The sequence below is a fragment of the Pseudonaja textilis genome, chromosome 2 (assembly GCF_049901715.1).
Source record: "Pseudonaja textilis isolate UNSWEBS1 chromosome 2, rPseTex1.2, whole genome shotgun sequence".
In the NCBI taxonomy this organism is placed as follows: domain Eukaryota; kingdom Metazoa; phylum Chordata; class Lepidosauria; order Squamata; family Elapidae; genus Pseudonaja; species Pseudonaja textilis.
In genome coordinates, this window is record NC_141991.1 from 12,900,096 (window position 1) to 12,926,621 (window position 26,526).

The 26,526-nt window shown below is 43.5% G+C and overlaps 3 protein-coding genes across 4 annotated transcripts in view; 1 reads left to right on the plus strand and 2 right to left on the minus strand.

Annotated features, from left to right (window-relative positions):
* LOC113454886 (major histocompatibility complex class I-related protein 1-like) lies at positions 1 to 17,246 on the minus strand. 2 transcript variants are annotated; one of them, XM_087928263.1, is made up of 7 exons: positions 16,910 to 17,245; positions 16,067 to 16,312; positions 15,474 to 15,752; positions 12,410 to 12,697; positions 11,916 to 11,987; positions 6,883 to 7,028; positions 1 to 6,335 (listed from the first exon to the last, which is right to left on the minus strand). In XM_087928263.1, exons 1-7 carry the CDS (start codon positions 16,983 to 16,985, stop codon positions 6,021 to 6,023), a joined length of 1,422 nt encoding a protein of 473 aa, XP_087784389.1. In that variant the 5' UTR covers positions 16,986 to 17,245; the 3' UTR covers positions 1 to 6,020. The 2 variants fall into 2 exon arrangements, with proteins under 2 accessions (XP_087784389.1, XP_087784390.1); XM_087928264.1 differs by lacking the exon at positions 11,916 to 11,987 and having other exon boundaries at positions 16,910 to 17,246.
* Positions 17,247 to 19,493: 2,247 nt separating this feature from the next.
* On the minus strand, positions 19,494 to 25,661 carry LOC148126739 (uncharacterized). Its single transcript, XM_087928467.1, has 4 exons — positions 25,485 to 25,661; positions 24,111 to 24,375; positions 22,004 to 22,146; positions 19,494 to 21,441 (listed from the first exon to the last, which is right to left on the minus strand). Exons 2-4 carry the CDS (start codon positions 24,181 to 24,183, stop codon positions 21,253 to 21,255), a joined length of 405 nt encoding a protein of 134 aa, XP_087784593.1. The 5' UTR covers positions 24,184 to 24,375; positions 25,485 to 25,661; the 3' UTR covers positions 19,494 to 21,252.
* LOC113454929 (uncharacterized) overlaps positions 25,335 to 26,526 on the plus strand; it is a 37,029-nt gene continuing 35,837 nt past the window's right edge. Inside the window, exon 1 of the mRNA XM_087923130.1 lies at positions 25,335 to 25,467. Coding sequence (XP_087779256.1) covers positions 25,383 to 25,467 — 85 coding nt within the window. The 5' untranslated portion in view covers positions 25,335 to 25,382. The remainder of the gene's footprint in view (positions 25,468 to 26,526) is intronic.

Below are 26,526 nucleotides of genomic sequence, written 5' to 3' on the forward strand. Positions count from 1 at the left end.
AGGGATAAACCCTAGCAGAATCTGCACAGCAGTCAGGCAGGCAGGCAAAATAGGTGAGATAAACGTTTTGTAGCTTACACTCAGTAAAACAGACACACTGTGCTAGTTAAATAGTTTATTCCAGCAAGAGTTTTAGCATAGTCAAAAAACAGTCCATATATCATTCACTAGTTCAGTCCGTCCGGGGATTATTCAGTTGCAAAGTCCAGTGTCGAAAAAGAGAGATCAGTAAACTTACAAATATCAGTCCAGTAATATATCTCCTTGCAGTAGAGATATGAAAAAGTCAAACCTCCTTTCTTCCTTCGACATTCAAAACTCAGCAGTAGGAAACACGCAGTTAGCAAACCATCAATCCATCAAACCATCAATCGTCAGCAGGTTCTCTTGCTCCCTCTTATGGTTTCACACCGCACCCAAAATTACATGCTTTGCAGTTTAAAGTGACACACACTTAAACTTACTATCATAGTTTATATATATTATTTTACCCAAACTAAGTTAGCTAACCTTGTTATTCCTAACATACTCCCCTTTTGGGTAATATAATAGTATATATATATCTATTTACAACCTTAACCCATAGTCATCACAACTTTCTTTGTGTTTGACTGAACCTTGGGCTTTTGTAAATTGATCAGCAATATTTTGCTCAGTCATACAATATTCCAGTCTTATTAAACCATCCTTTACAGATTGCCTTACATTCAGAAATCTAAGATCTGTATGCTTAGATCTCATTTTCAAGCAATATTTGTAGCCAACCATATGGCTGCTTGATTGTCCTCATACACTACAATGGAATCATTAACAGTTATTCCCATATCCAATAATAACTGTTTTTACAGAATTAAATCAGTACATAATAAAGATAGACATGAAAATTCTGCTTCCATTGTGGACATACTTATGTGTTGCTGTCTAATTGACCTCCAACCAATCAATGCTTTTCCTAACAGTATAGCCATTCCTGAAGTTGATTTCCTAGTGTTTATATCTGTTGCAAAACTTGCATCAGCATATGCACTTAAAATCAAATCATCTTTTGGCTCTAAATACAATGCATAGTGCATTGTCCTTTTAAGATATCTTAAGATACGCTTTGTCGCTTGCCAGTGTCGTTCAGTAGGTTCAGCATTGAATCGTGCCAATTGATTAACGCTATAGGCAATATCTGCCTTGGCCAATTACTAATGTACAATAAACTACCAATTAGTGATTGATAAATAGTCCTATCAAATTTTGAACTTTGAGCATCAGTGCGGCCAAATTCCTGACTCATTGGAGTTTTTGCCGGCTTACAAAGTTCCATCTTATATGTTTTTAGTAATTGACAAATTTTATCCTCTTGAGATATCTTATAGCCACCATTGGTTTTATTTATTGTCAATCCTAGATAATGTTTTATCTCTCCTAATTGCTTTAATTTTATCCTCTTACCTAATAATGATATTTCAGTAGCTTCATTATTAGTTTTTGTAATTAAGGCAATATCATCTGTAAACAACAATAATAATGACACTATTCCATTTATCTCTTTCTTAAATAAACATGGATCAGCTAAACCTGCTATAAACCCTATATTGTTTAACTCCTTAACGATATATTGGTTCCATTCATAACCAGATTGTTTTAATCCATAGACTCTTTTTAAGCTTCCAACAGTCATTATTTGTTTTATCATCCTTAATACCTACAGGTTTCTTTAGGTATATAGTGTGCTGCAATGGTGCATGCAGATAAGCAGTTTCTACATCTAAGTGATTTATGATATAGTTTTCTTAGCTGCCCACACCAAAGCTGCTCTCAAGGTTGTTGCTTTTAGACTAGGTACAAATACTTCATCATAATCACATGCAGTTTGATTAAATCCTTGAGCTACCAACCTAGCCTTATGGGTAACAGTCCCATTTTTACCTGTTTTTAATTTAAATATCCATTTACAGCCAATGGACTTTTCACCTGGAGGTAATTTAACATTTTCATAAACTTCCATTTGTTTTAATGAATTTAGTTCCTTCTCCATCGCTCTATGCCAATTCTCTTGATCCTTTGCAGGATACATTCTAAGTTCTTCCACAGTAGTTGGAATTTTAGTAACTTGGCAAATTACACTTGCTCGGTACCTGTCAGGTGGTCTGGTTTCATGTGTTGAACATCTAGGTATTACAGGGCTTACAAGTGGACTTTCATGTACTACCTGTTCCTGGTTATCTATTTCTTCCTGTTCTGGTCCTATTTGCTCTTCCTGTACTTCCACTTTAATTGTATTCTTCTTATTACTGATATGTTGGTTTGGTCTTTTGTAGGTTTCTATGATTACATCCTTACTTGAATCTTGCACCAGTTTTTCCCATCCTACATGTTCAAGGAATTGTGCACTAGCACTACAGTAAACTCTAGATGTACCTTCTTCCCAGAATCTGTATGATTTGTGATTAGATTCATAACCTACAAAAAATAACCTTTTAGCCCTATGCTGCCCCTTATGTCTCAGTTGTGTAGGAATATGCACCCATGCTGGTGCTCCAAATGTGTGCATGTAGCTTAGGTCCGGTTTTCTACCATGCTACATGGTAATTCACCTGTTGTTGAGTTAACAACATTATTCAATATATGATTACCACACATTATTGCTTCTCCCCACAAAGTTTCAGGTAATCCTGAATCCGACAACATAGTATGAGCCATTGCCTGTAGTGTTTGGCCTCGTCTTTTTATAAAGGGATTATGTTGTGGCCTATATGGTGCAGACTTTTTATGTTCTACACCTGCCATCTTCAGTCTATTTTGGAATTTATTTATAAATTCCGTACCATTATCAGTTACAAGAGTTACTAGTTTCCTTTTAGTTTTTCTTTCTGCAAACTTCAACCAATTAAAGAAATTCTGATATGTTTCCGTTTTACTCTTCATTAAAGAACAGAAACCATATCTAGAATAATGATCCATTATACTTAATATATAATGAGCACCTCCCATACTTGTTTTTTTAGGACCTATAATATCAGCAAATACGACCTCTAGAGGCTCCTTAGTTTTAAATCCATTAATTCTATTTGCTGGTATTACCTTGCTTTTTTCTTGACTGCAAGCATTGCAGTGCAAATACTTACTGCAAGGCTTCAATTTTATACCTTTAGACAGTTCAACCGTTTGCTTGAGCATTTTAAAATTTATATGCCCTAAACGTCTGTGTAACAAATGTATGCATTCATCATGAGGTTTAACGTTATTATACACTGTGTTAGCCACCTCTAATTGATTATCATTTAACACATACAATTCACCTTTTAAAGTTGCAGTTACTTTACCTTCCTTTTCTATTATGCAGTTTTCTCCCCTAAAGGTAACTACATAACCTAGTTTAATCAAAACTCTAACCGAAAGCAAATTAAACTTAAGTTGTGGCACATATAACATTGTTACATTTTCTTGTATGCAAGAACAATGTGCAGTACCTTCACCTTTTGCTTTCAGTTTCCAGCCATTAGCTAACGATATCTGCTGTGAACTCGTGGACATCTTAACAAATCTTTTCTTATCTTTCGTTATGCAGTGCGATGCTCCACTATCTACAACCCCAAAATTATTATTGTTCACAGTTTCGTTGCTATACATGGCTAACTCTACGCATTTTTTATCCTTTTGATGCCTTTTTGCATTCTGGCTGGCATTGTGGCATTTTTCTTTCTTGCAGAATCTAGCCAAATGTCCTTTTCTTCCACAATTAAAACATTTTCTAATTGTATAGGCTGACGAAGATAATTTCTCTTCTTGTGGTTGTTCCCTTCTCAGTTGATCCCTTTCAAGCCTTCTCCTGGCTTCTTCAATTAATCTGCCAGTAATGTCAGTTAATGTGAGGTTATCTTTTGGCAGTACTTCCAGTGAAGTTACATAGTCGTCATAGCTCTCATCTAACGAAGACAAAATTATATAAACCTGATGCAGTTCAGTGAAGATAAGTTCTTTTTCATGCAGTTCCTGAAAAATCCTCTTCATAGTATTTATATGAGTCAACATGTCTCCATTCTTTTGAAGATGTGTTCTGAACAGCTTCTGTGTAAGATTTATATGTGCTCCTACAATGTCTCGAACATAAATCTTCTTTAAATTCTCCCAACATTTCGCAGCTGTATCTTCTCCATGAATATGGACAAGCTGCTGGTCACAGAGTGTCAGTCCTATTAAACAGAGAGCTTGCTCATTCTTGAGTTTATATTCTTGTATTTTCTGGGCATCATCTTCATCATCCGGATCCCAAGCATCTACCTCTGGTGGGTTTTGAATTATACTCCACAAACCTTCTCTGCATAGAAGTAGGCTGCATTTCATAGACCATGAAACATAGTTTGTTCCATCCAGTTTGGATATTACAGACAAACTTGGTAAATTGACTTGTGCCATCTTTCTCTGGATATTAAACTATAATTAATAAAACACAGCTGTCTGTTTACAATATTGTGTAATTACACTAACTCTCACTTTATATAAGCCTGTTATATCCTGGTTAGTCTAACTGTGCAGCTGGGCCCATAACCAGTGTTAGGGATACACCCTAGCAGAATCTGCATGGCAGTCAGGCAGGCAGGCAAAATATGTGAGATAAATGTTTTTGTAGCTTACACTCAGTAAAACAGATACACTGTGCTAGTTAAATAGTTTATTCCAGCAAGAGTTTTAGCATAGTCAAAAAACAGTCCATATATCATTCACTAGTTCAGTCCGTCCGGGGATTATTCACTTGCAAAGTCCAGTGTCGAAAAAGAGAGGTCAGTAAACTTACAAATATCAGTCCAGTAATATATCTCCTCGCAGTAGAGATATGAAGAAGTCAAACCTCCTTTCTTCCTTCGACATTCAAAACTCAGCAGTAGGGAACACGCAGTTAGCAAACCATCAATCCATCAAACCATCAATCGTCAGCAATTGTCAGCAGGTTCTCTTGCTCCCTCTTATGGCGGTTTCACACCGCACCCAAAATTACATGCTTTGCAGTTTAAAGTGACACACACTTAAACTTACTATCATAGTTTATATATATTATTTTACCCAAACTAAGTTAGCTAACCTTGTTATTCCTAACAATGGTGCAGCTATGCACGCCCCTTACAGATGTCTTAGGAATGGGGTGAGGTCAATAGTGGTTAGTTTGAGGCTAAAGGAGTGGGGGTTAGGTGATGTAACACCCGAGTCAGGGAGTGCATTCCAGACCTTGCACCACTCGATCCACAAATGAAAGGGACCCCGTAACATTTGTATTTCCAGTGCTGCAATATTGCTCTTTTGGCTGAGGTAAAGACATGGAGAATCCATTCACTTTGTCCTGTCCTTAAATTCCAAATACGAGATATAAAGTTCAAGAGCATATTGTCCTCTTAAAATTGTAGCTTTTGTTCCAGGTTTTTTTTTTTTTCAAAACTTAGCTACAAAACAGTAAGAAATTCCCCAAAAAAGTGCAGAAAAAAAAGAATTCCAAAGGCACAGAGTGGTAGGGAGAAACCACTCTGGGGAATGCAAAAAGAAGAAAAAACAAAGGGAAAAATGGAAGGAATTGTTTCGATAATGGGGTAGAAAGATTGACGGCTCTTCCCAGAAATATCAAGGGTCTGAAGGCAACTTTGGTTCCCCAGCATTATAAAGTTGCTTCTCTCTTGGATTAGTTTCCAACCATTGGTTCTTCTCCTGCCCTTCACTGCTTTGGAGAGTAATTTGAAGAAATAAGTTCCCAAGTCTATGCACATGCAGGCACACACACACATGCACATTACAGGGTCTAGGCACAGTTCGGAAGGCAAGGTGCACGCCCAAAGTCCGAGAAGCAGGTCTGAATTGGAAGTCACGTGAACAGCCATCGGAGAGTTACAGCACCTGCATCGCAGAGGGAAAGTGTGGTTGTTTCTAACACGGCTTTGTCCAAATGCCGGACTCCTGAGTTATAGGCAACGGAGTGGCCTCACCGTTGCACCTCTCTCTGTGCAGTGGAGGAGGAGGAAGCAGGTTCTCCTCATCCCTCCGGATCAGCAGCTGCAATCCTTCTCCATCCTGGGTTTCTGGCTGGGACTGGGAGCCCTCCAGTTGCAGCTGCCTCTCTCCCCTTTCCTCTCCAGCCAGGTGCTCCTCCGGTTGTTCCTCTGATGGCCCCTCTTAGGTTCCTGGGCTCCCTTCTTCCTCCAGACCCTCCATGCCTGGCTTGGCCTCTTCCAGAAGTTCCTCCAGACCCCCTCTGAAGTCTCCAGAGCTGGCCCTTCCACATTGTCTGAACTGGCACTTGAGGAAGCCATCAGAGGTATTTCCTCTTCTTCCCTTAGCTCTGCCTTCTGCCCACAGCAACCCTGTGGGGAAGGAAGCAACCAGAGAAGAGAAAGGTTTGCATAGTCCCTCCATACAAACAGATCCTCCCTGAGAGAGGGACCTTCTAGGAAGGGGTCCTCACTCCCCGCCCCCCAAGTGTCTCCTTCCTCTTGTCTCTCTTATACTTCCATCGAATCGTCATAAAGAAGCCTTTATCCTAGACGGCCTCCCCCATGTTTTCCAGCCCACCATCTCTTTCTCCCCCTCCCCTCCCCTTCTTCCAGGACAGAAATCCCCCATTTTCCCAGGATGCCCCACTTCCTGCTCCTTTCTTGTTTCACTCTCCTTCCTTGGAGCTGGATGGCCGGAGAAGCTGAGCTCTGACTGATCTTCCCTTTTAGGGTCCCCAAGAGGGGGGCCTGAGCCCCAGAGGAGCTTCAGACCTCCCACCATCCCTCCATGGCCGCCTTGGGAAGACTTTCAGGATGAATTCCCCACCCCAACCATCCTGAAGGGGTTGGCTCTCGGGTATCCTCCAAGCCCCAAGTTTTGTCTCTGAAATAGACTTCAACAACAGGGAGGGCTCACCTCTGATGTCATTTTGGGTGGGAGCATCGCCTGTGATTGATTTTCATCTTCAGTGCCATAAGTAGGGGAAGAAGAAAGTATTGCTGAAGGAAGGTGATCAAACCAAGTTATCACTGGGATATTTCTCCTGGACTTCAGCCTGTAGCCTGACAGATGGCAAAGAGAGAAGATAGCTAGTTTATTTTGGGGGAAGCAGCTCCTGCCTGATATTGAAGTAAGCTGAAGAGCCCCAAAGGGCCCAATGGTAAAACTGCCTGGATTAGAACTCAGCATCCTGATTTGCTTATTATGGAGGAAAGGCAAAATTGTTGGCTGTCTAGAAGTGATAACCACGGGGAACTGGAAGGGACATTCCTGGGAGTTATTGAGAAATGATCGTTGAAACTATCCATGTTCCTATTAGAACTCCTATGGGACATCACAGTCCTGTTTCTCCACTGCCACTCAAGCCATTCAAACCTGGCCGGCAGGGCGATTCCCAGTAGGGTTTCTGCTAAATCATCAGTGATTGTGATTCCATGATGTGACACCTCTGGGAATTCTGTCAAACATGGGAGACAAATGACACTCTCCCGTGTGTGTTTTGATTTATACTCCAAAACCCCAATCCCAACCTATCCTGATAGGACCATGGCCACCATCAATTACTTTGAAGTAAGGATGTTAAACTTTGGGGAATTGGTACAAGACAGATGGTGTTCCCTACATCATCCAAACATGGTAGTTCTCAATCCAATTCTTACAATGTTTGTTTTGATTTATACTCCAAAATCTGAGCCAAGCAAGCAGTAGCTCCTTCCTCCGCTGGACCTTCCCCCTCTGTTCTTGTCTGTCCTGCCAGTATAATAAAAAGTCAAAGGGATAATAAAGATTTCTGGATTCTCAAAAACTTTTAAAAGAAGGAAAAAAACAAAAGGGTGAAAAATGGAGAACACCTGAAAGTAAAAGGAATTAACAGTGAAAGTTTAACAAGATTCCTAAAAGATACATTTTAACTGAAACTTTGTAACAAGATAAGAGAACCCCAGGAAGAGAAAGTGGAAAAAAGAAGCAAGAAGAAACAGCTTTGGATTATTTGGATTACTTGGTGGTTTTTGGATTTTTGGCTATTGGATCGAAAGGACTAAAATAAATCGGGTGGTTGTTTAAAAGTTTTTAAAATGGTATCACTCTTGGAAGAATTGACAATGGAACTTAAAAAACAGAAAGAAGATGCACAAGAAGGAAGAGGTTCTTTTGGCTTCATATTTCAATTTTTAGAACTGGAGATCCTGAATTATGAGAAACAACACAAAATGCCTGTAGAACAAGAAGGGCGGGACAAATGGTTGTAAGGCTTCGTCGACGGCAGGAATCCGCTTCTCTGCGGGTCCCTGCTGTGCTCGCCGTCAAGGTACCCCCGATCCAACTGGATTTGGGGGTTGTCGCTACCCTGAAGGGGCAGCGGAAGACAGAGGAGATCCGAGCAGGGGTCTGGGGACATCGCACCCCCCCTCCCCAGCCGGCTAGACTCCTTTTTCCCGAGACGGATGAGCGGCTGTCTCGGCAGCCATGAAGGATTCTTCAACCGGACAAGTTTGTGCAGGAGGAAGACTTAGAAGGAGAAGTTTTCTTGGCTAAACCAGGACATGATGTTACTTTTAAAACACCCTGGAAACCTGACTTTGGATTGATACATTTGTTTCCAAAAGAATTTGTAACATCGGCGAAAGTGCTGAAGGAAAGCTCACTACCCCTCCCTACGGAGAAAGCAAAGGAGCACAGAAAAACCTGCTCTCTAAAGGTAAAAATAAGCTCTTTGTTATAAGTGGGAAGGGAGGACTAAAAAAAAAAAAAATTTTTTTTTCTAAACTTTGCTGGAGGAGACGCCTTGAAAAATTACAAGACCATTAATTAATGGAAATACGGCTTTTAAAATATATCTGGGATTTTGCCTCTGGAGAAAAACTGTAAAGAGAAGAAGAGGAAAAAGTTTTGCTTGTTTGGATTGTTTGATAACTCTGACATTTGGAAATTACTTCAAGATTGAAAGCATCTGGGTTGTTGTTGTTGTTGTTGTTTTTTAAAAAAAACTTATAATGGTACCACCGGTTGATGAACTGAAAATGGAATATGAAAAATTAAAAGAAAGACAACAAAGTGGCAAGGATTCTTTGGGAGCTGCCTTCCATTTTTTAGAAATGGCGGTTTCTACGCACCAGCAAACACTGGAGGAAGGAGAAGGAGAAGAAGAAGAAGAAAAGGAAGAAGCCATCTTTAATGGACTAAAAAGTTTGATTAAGAAAGAAAATGGGAAGGAAGGAAGGAAAAGGAGAATTTAAGATTTAATAAAACAACCAAGAAAAAGAAAAATAGGATGAAAAGAAGGTACAATGTTAGAAAGCAATTCAAAAGAGAATTACAACAGAGAGGGAAACTTAAAAAGGGGGAGAGGAGAGGAGGGGGCAAAAGACCAGATTGGAGAAGAAAGGAGGGAAAAAGAAAAAAAGCCACGGGTTAGGACAAGATTTTTTAAAAAAGTTTTTTCTTTAGAGATGAAGGATGATAGATAGCTTATAATTAAAGAAGATTCTGCAAGAGTGCATAAGATAGTATTGCAGTATTTGTATTTGGAACAGTTTATTGGAATATTTAATGAAATATTAATGTTTAATAATGATGGATGTTGATATTTGATTAAATATTAGGAGATCTGTTAAATGATTAATGCTTAGTTAAAGTTTAATTTGTTAGTGTTTTAATATTATTATAACTTTAGTATTTTATTTTTTCTATTCTAAAACAATGTACTTATTAGAACTAGAATTAGAATAGAAATTATATATTTAATTATACTATAAGTTTGTTATTCTTTCATTTTAAGATTTAATATGTAGAATCAGAATGGAAATTATGTATTATTTTAAGTTTTATTTTAGGAGAAGGCGTCATACTTCAAAAGCGATTACAGGGGAAATTTTTGGTTAAAGGGAAGAGATACATAGATGTTTACTAAAGAACGGACAAAAGACATAAGTATAATGACTTTGAAATAAGATGAAATAAATAAAATATAATTAAGAGAGTGAAAAGATGGGAGAAGTTATATAGAAAATACAAAATGGTTAATAAGATATGAAGGGTATATAAGGTGGGCATGAATTTGATTTAGGTCTGTCAAAAAGATGTAACCTGGGGCCAAGTCACTTTTCAAAGAAGTTTTATGTTTTATGTTTAGTGTGTGGATTATGTTTGATTCTAAATTAATAAAATCTTGGAGAAATGAAATTAAAGGGAGAGAAATTGGGAAAAGATATGTATAAATGATAACTAAGGAGGTTTTTTTTTTTTTTTTCTCCAATGTTTTGCTTCAAGTGTGATAATGTGGAACCATGTTTTAAAGAATAATGCTTTGTTTGTCTTGTTGAAGTTTATGGGTAGTTCTTGGAAAGGAGGTTATATATGTTTTGTTTGTCTTGAAAAATCAATAAAACTTGTTTAAAAAAAAAAAAAAAAAAAAGAAGGGCGGGACAAAGAAGAGTGCCATCTTCAATGACCAAGTATTTCTAGGGGGGGGGAGAAAGGAAAGGGGGGAAAGAGAGTGAAAAATTTAAGACCTGAAAAAACAACTCAAAAAAAGAATAGTTTGCAAAGTAACTACCACATTAGGAAGAAATAGTAGAGAGGATTACAGAAGAGAGAATCAGAATTAGAGAGAGAAGGGGTCAGAAAGGGAAGGGAGAAGAAGAGGGGGAAGAGGGAAAGGAAAAGAAATTATAAAGGACAGAAACACGACATAGAGAAACAGGGGAAACGTACAAGGATTAAAGGTATAAGCCTATTTAGAAGACACAGAGATAATGGGTGAAAACTTAATTGAAAGGGGGATTCTGGAAGGGTACATAAGATAGTATGGTTATATTAGAAATAGAAATGAACTTTGAAAATATGAAACAAGTGTGATTAAAATGATAGATAAAATACTCATTGTAATGTAATGGAGTGTTTTATAAATAAATGAAATAAAGAGAATAAGAGAATGAAATTAGGAAAGGAGGGAAACATTTTAATTACTATAAACGTGTTATAAAAATTTAAGTGGAGAGGAATATGAAAGAAACATGAAAAAATTACAGAAATATTATGAGTGTTCCTAGAAATAAGATACCCTATTGAAAAGAAATGCTAAAGGTGTCAAAGATTACAACCAACATTAATGATAGAGCTCAACTGGAATAGAATAAGTATTTTATTCATTATTGTTATATATATATTTTCTCTTTAAGAACTTAGTGTGTATTTTAAGAATGGACCAAGCAGAATTCAACTGGAAGTTATGTGTTATATTGAATGTTATAAGTGTAAAGGCATAAATTGAAGTTTATATAAGAGTTGAATGGATAAAAATTAAAAGACACAAAGGTGTCCTACTCCAATTAGTAACTACAGGGGAAAATTTTGTTTAATCAGAAAAGAAAATATGAAATTGAAACACGATAGACAAAAGTATAAATATAATGACTAGAAAGGTATTGAAACTTAGAAAAAGATATATATAATTGAATTTAGAAAGGAATGAGATAATTAAAAGTAAGATTGAGAAAACTAAGGGAAGAGAAAAACGATTGAGAAAATGTTAAAATAGTAATAAGATATGGAATAGAACACAAAGATGAGTATGAAATTGAATTTGTGTTTTGTATGGAGAAGTGATAACCCAGGACCATGCTATTCTCAAAAAAAAAAAGAAAAGAAATTTTACTTGTATTATGTTTTATGAAAACCCAAATAAAATTTTTATACAAAAAGTGAGAGAGACTTCCTCCCAGACACGAGGCAGGGGGAACATCCTGAGGTTTACAAGAAATGGGAAAAAATAGCTGCATAGCTTCTTCTTCTTCTTTCTGACTCCTGTTCCAAATGCTCTTTGTGGGGAAGGGTCATGTAGGGATCATGAGTGAAACTCTCAGGGAGGCTGTGGCATCTACCCCAGCTCAGTCAACACAGAAAGACACAGGGGAGGGGATGTCAGTGGATGGGTTTGTTTCACTTACCTATCAGGAAGAAAAGCCCAGCTCCCAAGATTACGGCAGCCAGAACTCCCACAAGAGCCCACCTTGTGGGAGCTAAAGGAGGAAAAATTCAGAAGTTCTGATTAGACAGATGCTGAATTCCCTGAAGTGGAGATGCTGAGCAGTGGAAGCATTTCCCAAGCTGAACCGGCCACCAGGAAGTGCCCCCACCTGAAGGAAGCTCCTCCTCCCCAAGGCTGAAGAGGGCAGAGCGAATGGCCTTGAAGGGCAGAAGGAGGAGCCTCCACCCATCATCTCGTATATCATATATTCACATTATTCCTACCACCATTTCCTACTCTTCTCACAGAAATCACTTCTCTCCCATTGCTAAATAGATGGCTATACCGTATTTGCTGTTCTCCACCTGAAAACATGAGATGGAGCAGCAGCAAACTCCGCCCACATTGTCAAATACTGATGTAACTTCTACACAAAGTTTTTTCCTACACATCACAACCCCATAAGCCTCTCACCTCCTTCCTCCTTGAAGGCCAAGTCCAGGGACTCCTGCACACCCTCGTGTTCCAGGTGACACCGAAAACGGTCCCTCTCCTTGGGGTCGATGTCAATGCTGAGCCAGATGTAATAGGTCCCATCTGAGTTGGAGGCCACGTTCCTAAGGAGGGTCTCATCCTTGCAGGCCTCTCCATCCCTGGTCCAGATGGCCTGGATCTCCTTGGGGTAGAAGCCAAAGGCCTGGCAGGTGAGGATTTCCAGACTGTCATTCACCATCTTGTGAGTCACCTTCCCCACTGGAGGCTCTGCAGAAGAAGCAACACCAGAGTAACCAGGTTTTCTAGGGTTTCTGTCAAGATGGCTTAAATGACAGGCAAGGCCTCCTTTGGCCATTCTCTCCCTCTGCTCCTTCTCCTCCTCTGAACCTCTGGGAGCCTCCAAGATTGGGGCATTGAAGCTCTTTAGATCTAGTTTTTTTTTTTTTAACAAATTTTATTAATTTTCAAAGAGAGTACACAGACAAACAAAATATAAGAACATAGAACATCTTTTCTAAAAACTGCTTAACAAAAGAAATAAGACATCTCATTTAAGTACAACATAGTTCTAAATTATCACGTTTCCACACACAATTTAATATGCATCTTATATATTCAACTTCGTATCTTATTACTGTTTTCCATCTCCTCACTGTTTCTTCCTTTATTTCTGTTCAATTTTATTCATTAAACTTATACTTTCATGTATTTCATATTACTATATTTCATATTATTACTATTTCAAATGTTCTTATCCAACATCATTACTCCTCAATAAACAAACATAAGCTAACAAAACACATAACATAAAAACATAAAACTTCTTTTTAGAAAGCGGCTTAACCCTGGGTTATAACTTTTTGTACAGACATAAATCAAATTCATGCTCACCTTATATACTATTTCTTACCTTATTTAAAATTCTATATTTTCCATATATCTTCTCCCCTCTTTTCACTCTCTTAATTCTATTTTATTTATTTAATCTCAATTTAAATCATTATACTTGTATCTTTTGTCCGTTCTTTTTCAATTATCCATTTATCTTTCTCTTTAACACAAACTTTTTCCGTAGTGACTGGTTGAAGTATGACACCTTTCTATTTTCCCCCCAAATTTAACACTTAAAATAATACATAGTTTCTATTCTGATTCTGCTTAGTACATTCTACATAACATTTTAAAATATAAAACATAATGATCTTATAGTATATTAAAAATTATGTTCCATAACAAATTAGTTAAACTAATTACACATTAATTACACATTCCCTACAGTATTCTATTAACACATATTTCAAATACAAATACTAAAATACAATCTTGTGTACTTTTGCAGAATCTCTTTTTAGATTATGTTTTACCCTTTATCTCTGAAAAAAAATTGTTTATTAACATCTTGTTTTAAGCCTTTATAACTTCCCTTCACTTTATCCCTTCCTTCCTTGTCAAATCTAACCTTTTTACCACCCCCCTCAATCTCCAGCTTTTTAGTCTCCCCTCTCTGTTGTATTCCTCTTTTCTGTTCCTTTCTATCATTATCTCGATTTTTTACCTTACTTTTCCCTTTCTTGGTTGTTTTTTTAAAACTTAAATTCTTCATTTTCTTCTCCTTTTTACCTTTTTTTAAAATCATATGTCCATTAAAGATGGCTTCTTCTTCATCATCCCAGCCTTTTTCTTGTTGCATTTCCTGATAAGTAGAAATCGCCATTTCTAAAAAGCAAAGGATAGATCCAAAAGAACCCTTGCCGCCTTCTTCCTCTTCTCTTAATTTTTCAAATTGCATTTTCAGTTCTTCAACAGATACCATTGTGAAAGAATTTTTTTAAAAAAACAGCAACAATCCAAATGTTTTCTTAGTCTTTCAAAAGATAGTTAAGATCCCAAAGTCATCAAGCAATCAAAATCAGCGCAATCAGCACAGTCTGTTTCACTTTCTTCTACTTTCTCTTCCTGGGGCAGAATTCAATTACACAATTCCAAGGTATTTTTTGGAAGTTTTATTGCGATTTAATCTCTAATCTTATAAAATTAAAAGCAGTCTCCTTCAACAAACGTTAGTATAAATCATTTACCTCTCTTCCTTCCCACTTAAAGCAAAAAGATTTTAATTTTTAAATATCAGTGTTTAGAAATCTAATGTCCCCTTGGCTTCAATTTTGAAAGTTAGTATCTTCTGCTGCCAAAGCGGGTATTTCCGATTTCCATCTGCTGTCTCCGTGGGAAGGAAAGTGAGGAGAAAAAAAACTTTCCCTTTACTTTCCACCGCAGCTTAACGATCTTATCACTTAAAAGGCCAAAGTTCCAGGGTATGCAGATGTTAATTGTCGTCCCGGTTCAGCCAAAAGCTTTCTCTGTCTTCACTTCCTCCTGCACATAACTTGTCCGGCTGAGAGGTTCTTTGTGATGGCCATTGCTGACCGTCACTCCACCACCTTTGGAAAAAGGAGTTAAGCTGGCTGGGAAGGGGGGGTGCGATATCCCCCGACCCCTGCCCGGATCTCCCCTCTCTTCAGTTATCCCTACAGGATAACTACAGCCTCCAAATCCAGTTGGATCGAAGGCACTCCAGCAGCGAGCGCAGCAGGGATCGCGCACAAACGCGAATTCCTGCTGCCTCCGAAGCCTGACAAACAGGAAGGCCCTTTCGATCTATTTTTGAAAGGGTTAAATAAAAGTTGGGTAAAGCTCTCCCGTTGACCAACCTAATTCAATGTTTGAGGTTTTATTTTACCCCCCGCCCCCCCAATTGAATTTGTTCAAGTTGTTCCAGATAGAATTCAGGAACAGACCGATCTTTTCCTTCTGACCCTAAAACAGGACATCGGTTTCTTCTGCTTTGCAATTTTTTCTCAGGGAAACAAGGAGACATCCGGCATTAATTTCTTGCTCACAAGATTATTTTCCTCCTGTCATGTGATGTGGGATCCTGCCTGTCCCTTTTCTACAGAGGGTAGCTTGGCTATGTAGGACAGAAATACTATGGGGAGGGGGGAGCCCAAAGAAACATGCCCAGTGGAGACCCCCTTTTGTCACTCACTGATCCACTGCACAGCCTCCTTCTTCTGGTAGGACAGGTATCCCTGCAGCCACTGAATGCAGGCGTTCTCCAGCAAATCTTTCATTTTCTCTGACCACCCTGGATCGTCCTCCCACTCCTCCTTGACCTTCTGGGCCTGGGGCTGAGCTGTCACCCATCTGAGGGTCTCCTTGTCGAAGCTGATGAAGTCCATCCCATCGTAGCCATAGTGGAAATATCCTCCTTTGCTCCTGTCTTCCCGGAGTTCACAGCCCCAAACAGCCTGCCAGGTGTGAAGCCCTGAAACAGACCCAGAGGAGGTGGGTGTGAATGAAAAGGGTCAGGATTCCACTCCCTAGACACCATTAGAGTCAATACCCCGCTTGCCACCTGGGGAGACAAACACCATTTTTCCCTCCCCTCTTTAGTACACAAGGAGAAATGTCTTCAGTTAACTTTGTTTGGCTACCCTCAGGCTGTGCAGAGTGTCCGGGGGAGGGAGAAAACCAGGGCTGGAGGTGGAGAGTGGGGGATTCTTTCTTTTCAGGAAAGAAAATCTCTCCATTATGCCCCCTGCAGGCCTGGAGGTCAAAGGTGACCCAGCCTCTGCTCACCTTCACTCTGATGGCTGAGTTTGGATAACTTCTCCAGGTCAGGCCTGAAGACCCACTCGGGGGCCAGAAACATCTCCTTCTCTGCCTCCTCCATCCAGGGCACCAGGGGCTCCATCTTCCTGGTGAGGCCGTCAAAGCGAGCCATGGGCTGGATATCCAGGTAGCTCCAAATGGAGAACTGAGATGGCCCCCGGCTGGGCTCTGGCAGGTAGAGGTAGAAGTAGCTCAGGGAGTGTGTGGGTGGGCCTGGAGAGGGAGGAGGGGGAAGGGCAGGATTGGGGGGGGGGGTTGCAGTTTGCCCTGCAGCTCCATCCCCTCCAACATCTTTTTTAAAAAAAAAATAAATATTTTATGACTCAGAAAACAGTTAAAAACAATGAACTTAGTGAAGTTGGCTTGACATAACACTTGGCCAGCATCGCATCAATAGATATTTCCCTGTATGCAATTGTTCCAATATATACATATATACATTTGTTTGCTCCTGTATTACCTTTTCCAGAATCACTGGTCCTATTTTAATCTCATACCCTCAATCCCCTCTCAGCAATTCTTTTCCCAACCGAAGACCTTCCTTTCTGCCCCCACCAGGGATAGAATCGATCCCAAATGAGGAAACAGGCCGACGGTCCAACATCTTAAAGTCACACTGCACATTTAGATAAGATGCAGGCCACAAGATCTGAGCGGCTCCCCAGAGAGGAAACCCTTCCAAGCCAGGTGAATGTTTGCCGATCAGGGGGCGGCTGGATGGACGGAGCTGCTGGCCCCTTGCCCAGGCAGGAGAAGGGCGGGAGGGCTGAGCTCTGACTCATTTCATTTCATTCTTCCCTGCAAACTCACCGCCAAAAGCTCCAAGCACGAAGGCCCCCAGCGCCGCTCCCAAGAGCCCGAGGGACGCCCCGTGCAGCAGCAGCATCGCCCTCCACGCGCGCCTTTGCACCGGCAACCGAAGAGGCCGGCCGTCCGCTAAGGAGGAGGCGCTGCTCCCGGTTGGCTCCCGTCGGGATCAGCAAACAAAGTCCAACTCTGCCCAAATTCTCCGGGTCCAAGGAAGGAGAGAGAAAACGGCGCTGCTCCCTTGCAGTCTCCAGGGTTCCTGGAGAGAGAGGGGGGAGGGAGGGAGAGAATGGGAGGGAGGGAGGGAGGGGGAGAGAGAGGGAAAGGGAGAGAAAGAGAAGGGAAGGAAGGAAAAGAAGGAAGGAAAGAAGGAAGGAAAGAAGGAAGGGAAGGAAAGGAAAGGAAGGAAGAAGAAGGAAGGAAAGAAAGGAAGTAAGTAAAGGGAAGGAAGAAAGGAAGGAGGAAGGAAAGGGAAGGAAGGAAGGGAAGGAGGGAAGGGAAGGAAGGGAGGGGGTAAGGGAGGGGAGGAAGGAAGGAAGGAAGGAAGGAAGGAAGGAAGGGAGGGGAAGGAAGGAGGGAAGGGGGAAGGAAAGGGGAAGGAAGGAAGGAAGGAAGGAAGGAAGGGAGGAAGGAAGGAAGGAGGAGAGGGAGGAATAAGGAAGAGGGGGAGGGAGGGGAAGGGAAGGGAAGGGAGGGAGGGAAGGGCCCTAAGAGACGATGCCCCCAACAGGGAGGTTAGCGTTGAAACGTCCTGGCCACGCCGGTTATGTGAACACAGCCACCGCGATGCCCTCCTCGCTGATTCTCCTGGCGAGGCTCTCCGATCGATCCCCCTTCGCCCTCCAGGCCTTTGGGGGAACCTTTGGGCAGAGGGCGGCGGTCCATGATCCGAAGGGGGTCGCCGCCTGTTTGGGCAGCGTCCGGCCCGGACCTCGCTCCCTTCCGCCAAGGAGCCTCGCTCTTTCCCTTCGCTGCTTCTCACCCTCCGCAGCCCCCGGGCGCCTAACGAGCATTTGCATAATATAACCGCGGGCTCTTTCGTTCCGCCAATGGCAGCGCCCGGTCTCCGCCCTCGCCCCGCCCCTTCGGCCCTTCTCCCCGCCCCCTCCGAGCTCCTCCGAAGGTTTCAAAAGGAGTAAAAGCGTTTTGTCCTCTTAAACAGCAGCTGAAAAAGCCGCAGCTGTTGATCTTCATCTATTCTGGGGCCCTCAACGGGACGCGCGCCAAGCAGATCCTGGACGGTGTGTGTGCGTGGCTATGGGAGAGGATTTAGGAAAGCAGCCCCACACCTGGGCCTCTGCCTGCCCCTCCCCTCGCTTTCCCCCTCCGACCCCCCAGCCAGAGTCCCTTGAAGGGAAGGCCCTGAGGACCCTTGTATCCCAGGCTCTCTTAGCTGCCAGCTGCTCTTTCTGCAGAGTCTTCCAGGGGGAGCCCAAGGGACAGCGCCCTGCAGTACTCTAGCACATTGGTCGCCAACCAGTGGGACAGGGACCACTGGGGGTCCACAAGAAAAAATTGGTGGTCTGCAGAGAAATGTCACCCTCCCCCAAAGCAATTAATCCAAGCTGCGCAGGAAGACAAGGCTGCGCCGCCCACATGGCCAGTTTGTGGGGACACAAGTTTTGCGTCCCTTGCATTGCAAACAACATGAGGTCGTGAGGGGAGGGGGGAAAGGGCAGAGGGCATTTCAAGAAGAAAAGCCCTTCCCTCTTCCGGTTAAGGCCCCTCCCTTCCCCAGGGCCCTAGGAGGGACCCCAACCTGCCTCTGGGAGGTGAAAAGGAGGCTCCCCCCAGCAGACTGTGACCCTACTTATCCGAAGAGGGAAGCTTTGAGAGGGGTCCCACTGAGACTCCTCATTTGGACAGGTATTCCCCGTTCCCTTCCACGTCAGGAAGGGAATCCCAAGGGCCCCATTAATGGCCACCAAAATCCCCAAGGAGAACCAACTGGGGGTCTTGGAGAGTGGGGAGGTTCTTTCCTTTCCTGTACAGGAAAGGTTCTCTCACCGTTGCAGCCACTGGCGATCAAACGGGATTTTTCTTTCCTGGGATGGGGCTCATCTCATCCACCCAACCCCCCCAGCCACCCCCCACCCCCCCTTTCTTCTCTCTTGTGTCCCTGAAGCTGAGGCGATTCTCTCTCTCTCTCCTGCCTTGTTTGACTTCTGCTCTTCAAAAGTTCTGCCCTCCTCTCTCTATCAGGAGCCTGAACACCCTTTTACACCCCCAAACACTCTGGGGAGTTTGGGAGCCACTTGGAGGAGCTCTTGCCAAATGCCAGGAATCCCTTTGCCCGGATTTGGCTGCTACACCGCCGGCCCTTCTGTCACTGGGCAAGAGCCTCACCTCCATTCTCATCTAACCCTCCAGGTTAGATCACTGCAGGGCGCTCTCCCTTGGGCTCCCCTGGAAGACTAGGCAGAAGGAGTAGCTGGGAGTTAAGAGAGCCTTGGGTCAAGGTGTCTTCAGGCCCAGCCTTTCCATGGACCCTGGCTGGCTTGTCAGAGGGGAAAGCGAAGGGAGGGGGCAGAGGCCCAGACGGGGTGCTTTCTCAAACTCTTTGGGATAGCCATCCCACCCACCCCCACCGAAGATCTGGTTGGCATACTGTTGCTCTTCTCAGAAGGGCGGAAGATCTAAACAGCTGCGGCTTTTCTATTGATTGATTTGATTTGTCAATCGCTTATAAGATAATAGGTGTAAGTACAAACATGAGTAAGAATACAGGAAATAGGTACGAATAAATGGAGACATTAGGACAGGGATGGTAGGCACGATGGTGCAGCTATGCACGCCCCTTACAGACCTCTTAGGAATGGGGTGAGGTCAATAGTGGTTAGTTTGAGGTGGGGGTTAGGGGATGTAACAACAGAGTCAGGGAGTGCATTCCAGGCCTTGCACCACTCGATCCACAACTGAAAGGGACCCCGTAACATTTGTATTTCCAGGGCTGCAATATTGCTCTTTTGGCTGAGGTAAAGACATGGAGAATCCATTCCGTTTGTCCTCTTGTTAAATTCCAAATACGAGATATAAAGTTCAAGAGCATATTGTCCTCTTAAAATTGTAGCTTTTGTTCCAGGGTTTGTTTTTTTTCAAAACTTAGCTACAAAACAGTAAGAAATTTCCAAAAAAAGGCAAAAAAAAAAAATCAAAAGGCAGAGAGTGGTTGGGAGAAACCACTCTGGGAAATGCAAAAAGAAGAAAAAACAAAGGGAAAAATGGAAGGAATTGTTTGGGTAATGGGGCAGAATGATTGACAGCTCTTCCCAGAAATATCAAGGGTCTGAAGGCAACTTCGGTTCCCCAGCATTATAAAGTTGCTTCTCTCTTGGATTAGTTTCCAACCATTGGTTCTTCTCCTGCCCTTCAGTGCTTTGGAGAGTAATTTGAAGAAATAAGTTCCCAAGTCTATGCACATGCAGGCACACACACACACACACACTACAGGGTCTAGGCACAGTTCGGAAGGCAAGGTGCACGCCCAAAGTCTGAGAAGCAGGTCTGAATTGGAAGTCAGCTGTCGGAGAGTTACAGTCCCTGCATGGCAGAGGGAAAGTGTGGTTGTTTCTAACACGGCTTTGTCCAAATGCCGGACTCCTGAGTTATAGGCAACGGAGTGGCCTCACCGATCTCCATTGTGCCTCTCTCTGTTCAGTGGAGGAGGAGGCAATGTTAGGGATAACAAGGTTACCTAACGTAGTTTGGGTAAAATAATATATATAAACTATGATTGTAAGTTTAAGTGTGTGTCACTTTAAACTGCAAAGCATGTAATTTTGGGTGGTTGTCAACCACCATAAGAGGGAGCAAGAGAACCTGCTGACAATGACTGGTTTGATGGATTGATGGTTTGTTAACTGCGTGTTTTCCCTACTACTGAGTTGCTGAAGGAAGAGAGGAGTTTTGACTTCTTCATATCTCTACTGCGAGGAGATATATTACTGGACTGATATTTGTAAGTTTACTGACCTCTCTTTTTCGACACTGGAATTTGCAACGGAATAATCCCCGGACGGACTGAATTAATGAATGATATATAGACTGTTTGACAATGCTATAACTCTTACTGGAATAAACTATTTAACTAGCACTGAGTATCTGTTTTACTGAGTGTAAGCTACAAAAACGTTTATCTCACATATTTTGCCTGCCTGCTTGACCGCCGTGCAGATTCTGCTAGGGTGTATCCCTAACAGGCAGGTTCTCCTCATCCCTCCGGATCAGCAGCTGCAATCCTTTTCCATCCTGGGTTTCTGGCTGAGACTGGGAGCCCTCCAGCTGCAGCTGCCTCTCTCCCCTTTCCCAGCCAGGTGCTCCTCCGGTTGTTCCTCTGAGGGCCCCTCTTAGGTTCCTGGGCTCCCTTCTTCCTCCAGACCCTCCATGCCTGGCTTGGTCTCTTCCAGAAGTTCCTCCAGGCTCCCCTCTGAAATCTCCAGAGCTGGCCCTTCCACATTGTCTGAACTGGCCCTTGAGGAAGCCATCCGAGGTATTTCCTCTCCTTCCCTTAGCTCTGCCTTCTGCCCACAGCAACCCTGTGGGGAAGGAAGCAACCAGAGAAGAGAAAGGTTTGCATAGTCCCTCCATACAAACAGGTCCTCCCTGAGAGAGGGACCTTCTAGGAAGGGGTCCTCACTCCCCGCCCCCCAAGTGTCTCCTTCCTCTTGTCTCTCTTATACCTCCATCTAATCCTCATGAAGAAGCCTTTATCCTAGATGGCCTCCCCCATGTTTTCCAGCCCACCATCTCCTTCTTCCCCTCCCCTCCACTTCTTCCTGGACAGAAATCCCCCATTTTCCCAGGATGCCCCACTTCCTGCTCCTTTCCTGTTTCACTCTCCTTCCTTGGAGCTGGAGGGCCGGAGAAGCTGAGCTCTGACTGATCTTCCCTTGTAGAGCAACCAGATCAAAGGGTCCCAAGAGGAGGGGCTGAGCCCCAGAGGAGCTTCAGACCTCCCACCATCCCTCCATGGCCGCCTTGGGAAGACTTTCAGGATGAATTCCCCACCCCAACCATCCTGAAGGGGTTGGCACTCGGGTGTCCTCCAAGCCCCGAGTTTTGTCTCTGAAATAGACTTCAACAACAGGGAGGACTCACCTCTGATGTCATTTTGGGTAGGAGCATCGCCTGTGATTGATTCTCATCTTCAGTGCCATAAGATGAAGAACAACGTATTGCTGAAGGAAGGTGATCAAACCAAGTTATCACTGGGATATTTCTCCTGGACTTCAGCCTGTAGCCTGACAGATGGCAAAGAGAGAAGGTAGCTGGTTTATTTTGGGGGAAGCAGCTCCTGCCTGATATTGAAGTAAGCTGAAGAGCCCCAAAGGGCCCAGATGGTAAAACTGCCTGGATTAGAACTCAGCATCCTGATTTGCTTATTATGGAGGAAAGGCAAAATTGTTGGCTGTCTAGAAGTGATAACCACGGGAAACTGGAAGGGACATTCCTGGGAGTTATTGAGAAATGATCGTTGAAACTATCCATGTTCCTATTAGAACTCCTATGGGACATCACAGTCCTGTTTCTCCACCGCCACTCAAGCCATTCAAACCTGGCCGGCCGGGCTATTCCCAGTAGGGTTTCTGCTAAATCATCAGTGATTGTGATTCCATGATGTGACACCTCTGGGAATTCTTTCAAGCATGGGAGACAAATGACACTCTCCCATGTGTGTTTTGATTTATACTCCAAAACCCCAATCCCAAACTATCCTGATAGGACCATGGGCACCATCAATTACTTTGAAGTAAGGATGTTAAACTTTGGGGAATTGGTACAAGACAGATGGTGTTCCCTACATCATCCAAATATGGTAGTTTTCAATCCAATTATTACAATGTTTGTTTTGATTTATACTCCAAAATCTGAGCCAAGCAAGCAGTAGCTCCTTCCTCCACTGGACCTTCCCCCTCTGTTCTTGTCTGTCCTGCCAGTATAATAAAAAGTCAAAGGGATAATAAAGGTTTCTGGATTCTCAAAAACTTTTAAAAGAAGGAAAAAAACAAAAGGGTGAAAAATGGAGAACACCTGAAAGTAAAAGGAATTAACAGTGAAAGTTTAACAAGATTCCTAAAAGATACATTTTAACTGAAACTTTGTAACAAGATAAGAGAACCCCAGGAAGAGAAAGTGGAAAAAAGAAGCAAGAAGAAACAGCTTTGGATTATTTGGATTACTTGGTGGTTTTTGGATTTTTGGCTATTGGATCTAGAGGACTAAAATAAATCAGGTGGTTGTTTAAAAGTTTTTAAAATGGTATCACTCTTGGAAGAATTGAGAATGGAACTTAAAAAACAGAAAGAAGATGCACAAGAAGGAAGAGGTTCTTTTGGCTTCGTATTTCAATTTTTAGAACTGGAGATCCTGAATTATGAGAAACAACACAAAATGCCTGTAGAACAAGAAGGGCGGGACAAAGAAGAGTGCCATCTTCAATGACCAAGTATTTCGGGGGGGGGGGGGAGGAAAGGAGGGAAAGAGAGTGAAAAATTTAAGATCTGAAAAAACAACTCAAAAAAAGAATAGTTTGCAAAGTAACTACCACATTAGGAAGAAATAGGATTACAGAAGAGAGAATCAGAATTAGAGAGAGAAGGGGTCAGAAAGGGAAGGGAGAAGAAGAGCGGGAAGAAGGAAAGGAAAAAAAATTATAAAGGACAGAAACAGGACATAGAGAAACAGGGGAAATGTACAAGGTTTAAGGGTATAAGCCTATTTAGAAGACACAGAGATAATGGGTGAAAACTTAATTGAAAGGGGGATTGTGAAAGGGTACATAAGATAGTATGGTTATATTAGAAATAGAAATGAACTTTGAAAATATGAAACAAGTGTGATTAAAATGATAAATAAAATACTCATTGTAATCTAATGGAGTGTTTAATAAATAAATGAAATAAAGAGAATAAGAGAATGAAATTAGGAAAGGAGGGAAACATTTTAATTATTATAAACGTGTTATAAAAAATTAAGTGAAGAGGAATATGAAAGAAACATGAAAAAATTACAAAAATATTATAAGCGTTCCTAGAAATAGGATACCCTATTGAAAAGAAATGTTAAAGGTGTCAAAGATTACAACCAACATTAATGATCAGGGGGCGGCTGGATGGACGGAGCTGCTGGCCCCTTGCCCAGGCAGGAGAAGGGCGGGAGAGCTGAGCTCTGACTCCTCTCTTTTCACTCTTCCCTGCAAACTCACCGCGAAAAGCTCCAAGCACGAAGGACCCCAGCGCCTCTCCCAAGAGCCAGAGGGGCGCCCCGTGCAGCAGCATCGCCCTCCAACCACGGGCGCCTTTGCACCGGCAACCGAAGAGGCCGGCCGGCCGCTAAGGAGGCGGCGCTGAGGCGCTGCTCCCGGTTGGGTCCCGTCGGGATCCGCAAAAAAAGTCCAACTCTGCCCAAATTCTTCGGGTCCGAGGAAGGAGAGAGAAAACGGCGCTGCTCCCTTGCAGTCTCCAGGGTTCCTGGAGAGAGAGGGGGGAGGGAGGGAGGGGGGAGAGAGAGTGGGAAAGGGAGAGAAAGAGAAGGGAAGGAAGGAAAGGGAAGGAAGGAAAGGAAGGAAGGAAAAGAAGGAAAGGAAGAAAGGAAGTAAATGGAAGGGAGGGAGGGAGGAAGGAAGAGGGGGAGGGAGGGAAAGGGAAGGGAAGGGAAGGGGAAGGAAGGAAGTGAGGGAGGGAGGGAGGGAGGGGTCCTAGGAGACGCTGCCCCCAACAGGGAGGTTAGCGTTGAAACGTCCTGGCCACGCCGGTTGTGTGAACGCAGCCACCGCGATGCCCTCCTCGCTGATTCTCCTGGCCAGGCTCTCCGATCGATCCCCCTTCGCCCTCCAGGCCTCTGGGGGAACCTTTGGGCAGAGGGCGGCGGTCCATGATCCGAACGGGGTCGCCGCCTGTTTGGGCAGCGTCCGGCCCGGACCTCGCTCCCTTCCGCCAAGGAGCCGCGCTTTTTCTCTCCGCTGCTTCTCACCCTCCGCAGCCCCCGGGCGCCTAACGAGCATTTGCACCTGTAACTGCGGGCTCCTTCGCTCCGCCAATGGCAGCGCCCGGTCTCCGCCCTCGCCCCGCCCCTTCGGCCCTTCGCTCCGCCCCCTCCGAGCTCCTCTGAAGGTAACTGCCCTCATGAATTTATAAACATAAAACCAGCAGCTGTTGATCTTCATCTATTCTGGGACCCTGAACGGGACGCGCGCCAAGCAGATCCTGGACGGTGTGTGTGCGTGGCTATGGCAGAGGATTTAGGAAAACAGCCCCCCCCTCTGGGCCTCTGCCTGCCCCTCCCCTCGCTTTCCCCCTCCGACCCCCCAGCCAGAGTCCCTTGAAGGGAAGGCCCTGAGGACCCTTGTATCCCAGGCTCTCTTAGCTGCCCGCTGCTCTTTCTGCAACCGGGAGCAGCGCCTCAGCGCCTCCTCCTTAGCGGACGGACGGACGGCCTCTTGGGTTGCCGGTGCCAAGGCGCCCGTGGTTGGAGGGCGATGCTGCTGCTGCTGCTGCTGCACGGGGCGCCCCTCGGGCTCTTGGGAGGGGCGCTGGGGGCCTTCGTGCTTGGGGCTCCTCGCGGTGAGTTTGATACTCACCTATAGGTGATTTTATGCCGATGTCATAATGTTTATGCTGAGCATGAGTACTGATTAATCCAAACTTTTCTCTCTCTCTTCCCCCTCCCCGTAAACAATCTTTTTATTGAGGGAGGCAGGGAGGGGGGAGAGCCTAAGGAGAGGAGGGAAAAGAAAGAAAGAAAGAATTTAGAGCAGCCACCTTTTTTTAAATGCAGAAATCTTGTCCCAGTGCCAGGAATGACTAAATATGGTTCATGACCCCAGATCTTGGCCGATTGAAAATGCACCTGAGTCACCCTACACCCTGATTGGCAAGCATTCCCTTTTCTGTCTGGGGAGCGCGCCAGATCTTCTGGCCTGTCCGGCTATTTCCTCATTTGGTATCGATTCTATCCCCGGTGGGGGCAGAAAGGAAGGTCTTCAGTTGGGAAGAGAATTGCTGAGAGGGGATTGAGGGTATGAGATTAAAATAGGACCAGTGATTCTGGGAAAGGTAATACAGGAGCAAACAAATGTATATATGTATAAATTGGAACAATTATATATTGTTATATTGTACATCAATATATCTATTGATGCGACACTGACCAAACGTTATGTCAAGCCAACTTCACTAAGTTCAGAGCTCAGCCCTCCCGCCCTTCTCCTGCCTGGGCAAGGGGCCAGCAGCTCCGTCCACCCAGCCGCCCCCTGATCGGCAAACATTCCTCTCGCTTGGAAGGGTTTCCTCTCTGGGGAGCCGCTCAGATCTTGTAGCCTGCATCTTATCTAAATGTGCAGTGTGACTTTAAGGTGTTGGACTGTCCGCCTGTTTCCTCATTTGGGAACGATTCTATCCCTGGTGGGGTCAGAAAGGAAGGTCTCCAGATGGGAAAAGAATTGCTGAGAGGGGATTGAGGGTATGAGATTAAAATAGGACCAGGTATTCTGGAAAAGGTAATACAGGAGCAAAGGAATGTATATATGTATATATTGGAACAATTGTACACAGGGAAATATCTATTGATGCGATGCTGGCCAAGAGTTATGTCAAGCCAACTTCACTAAGTTCATTGTTTTT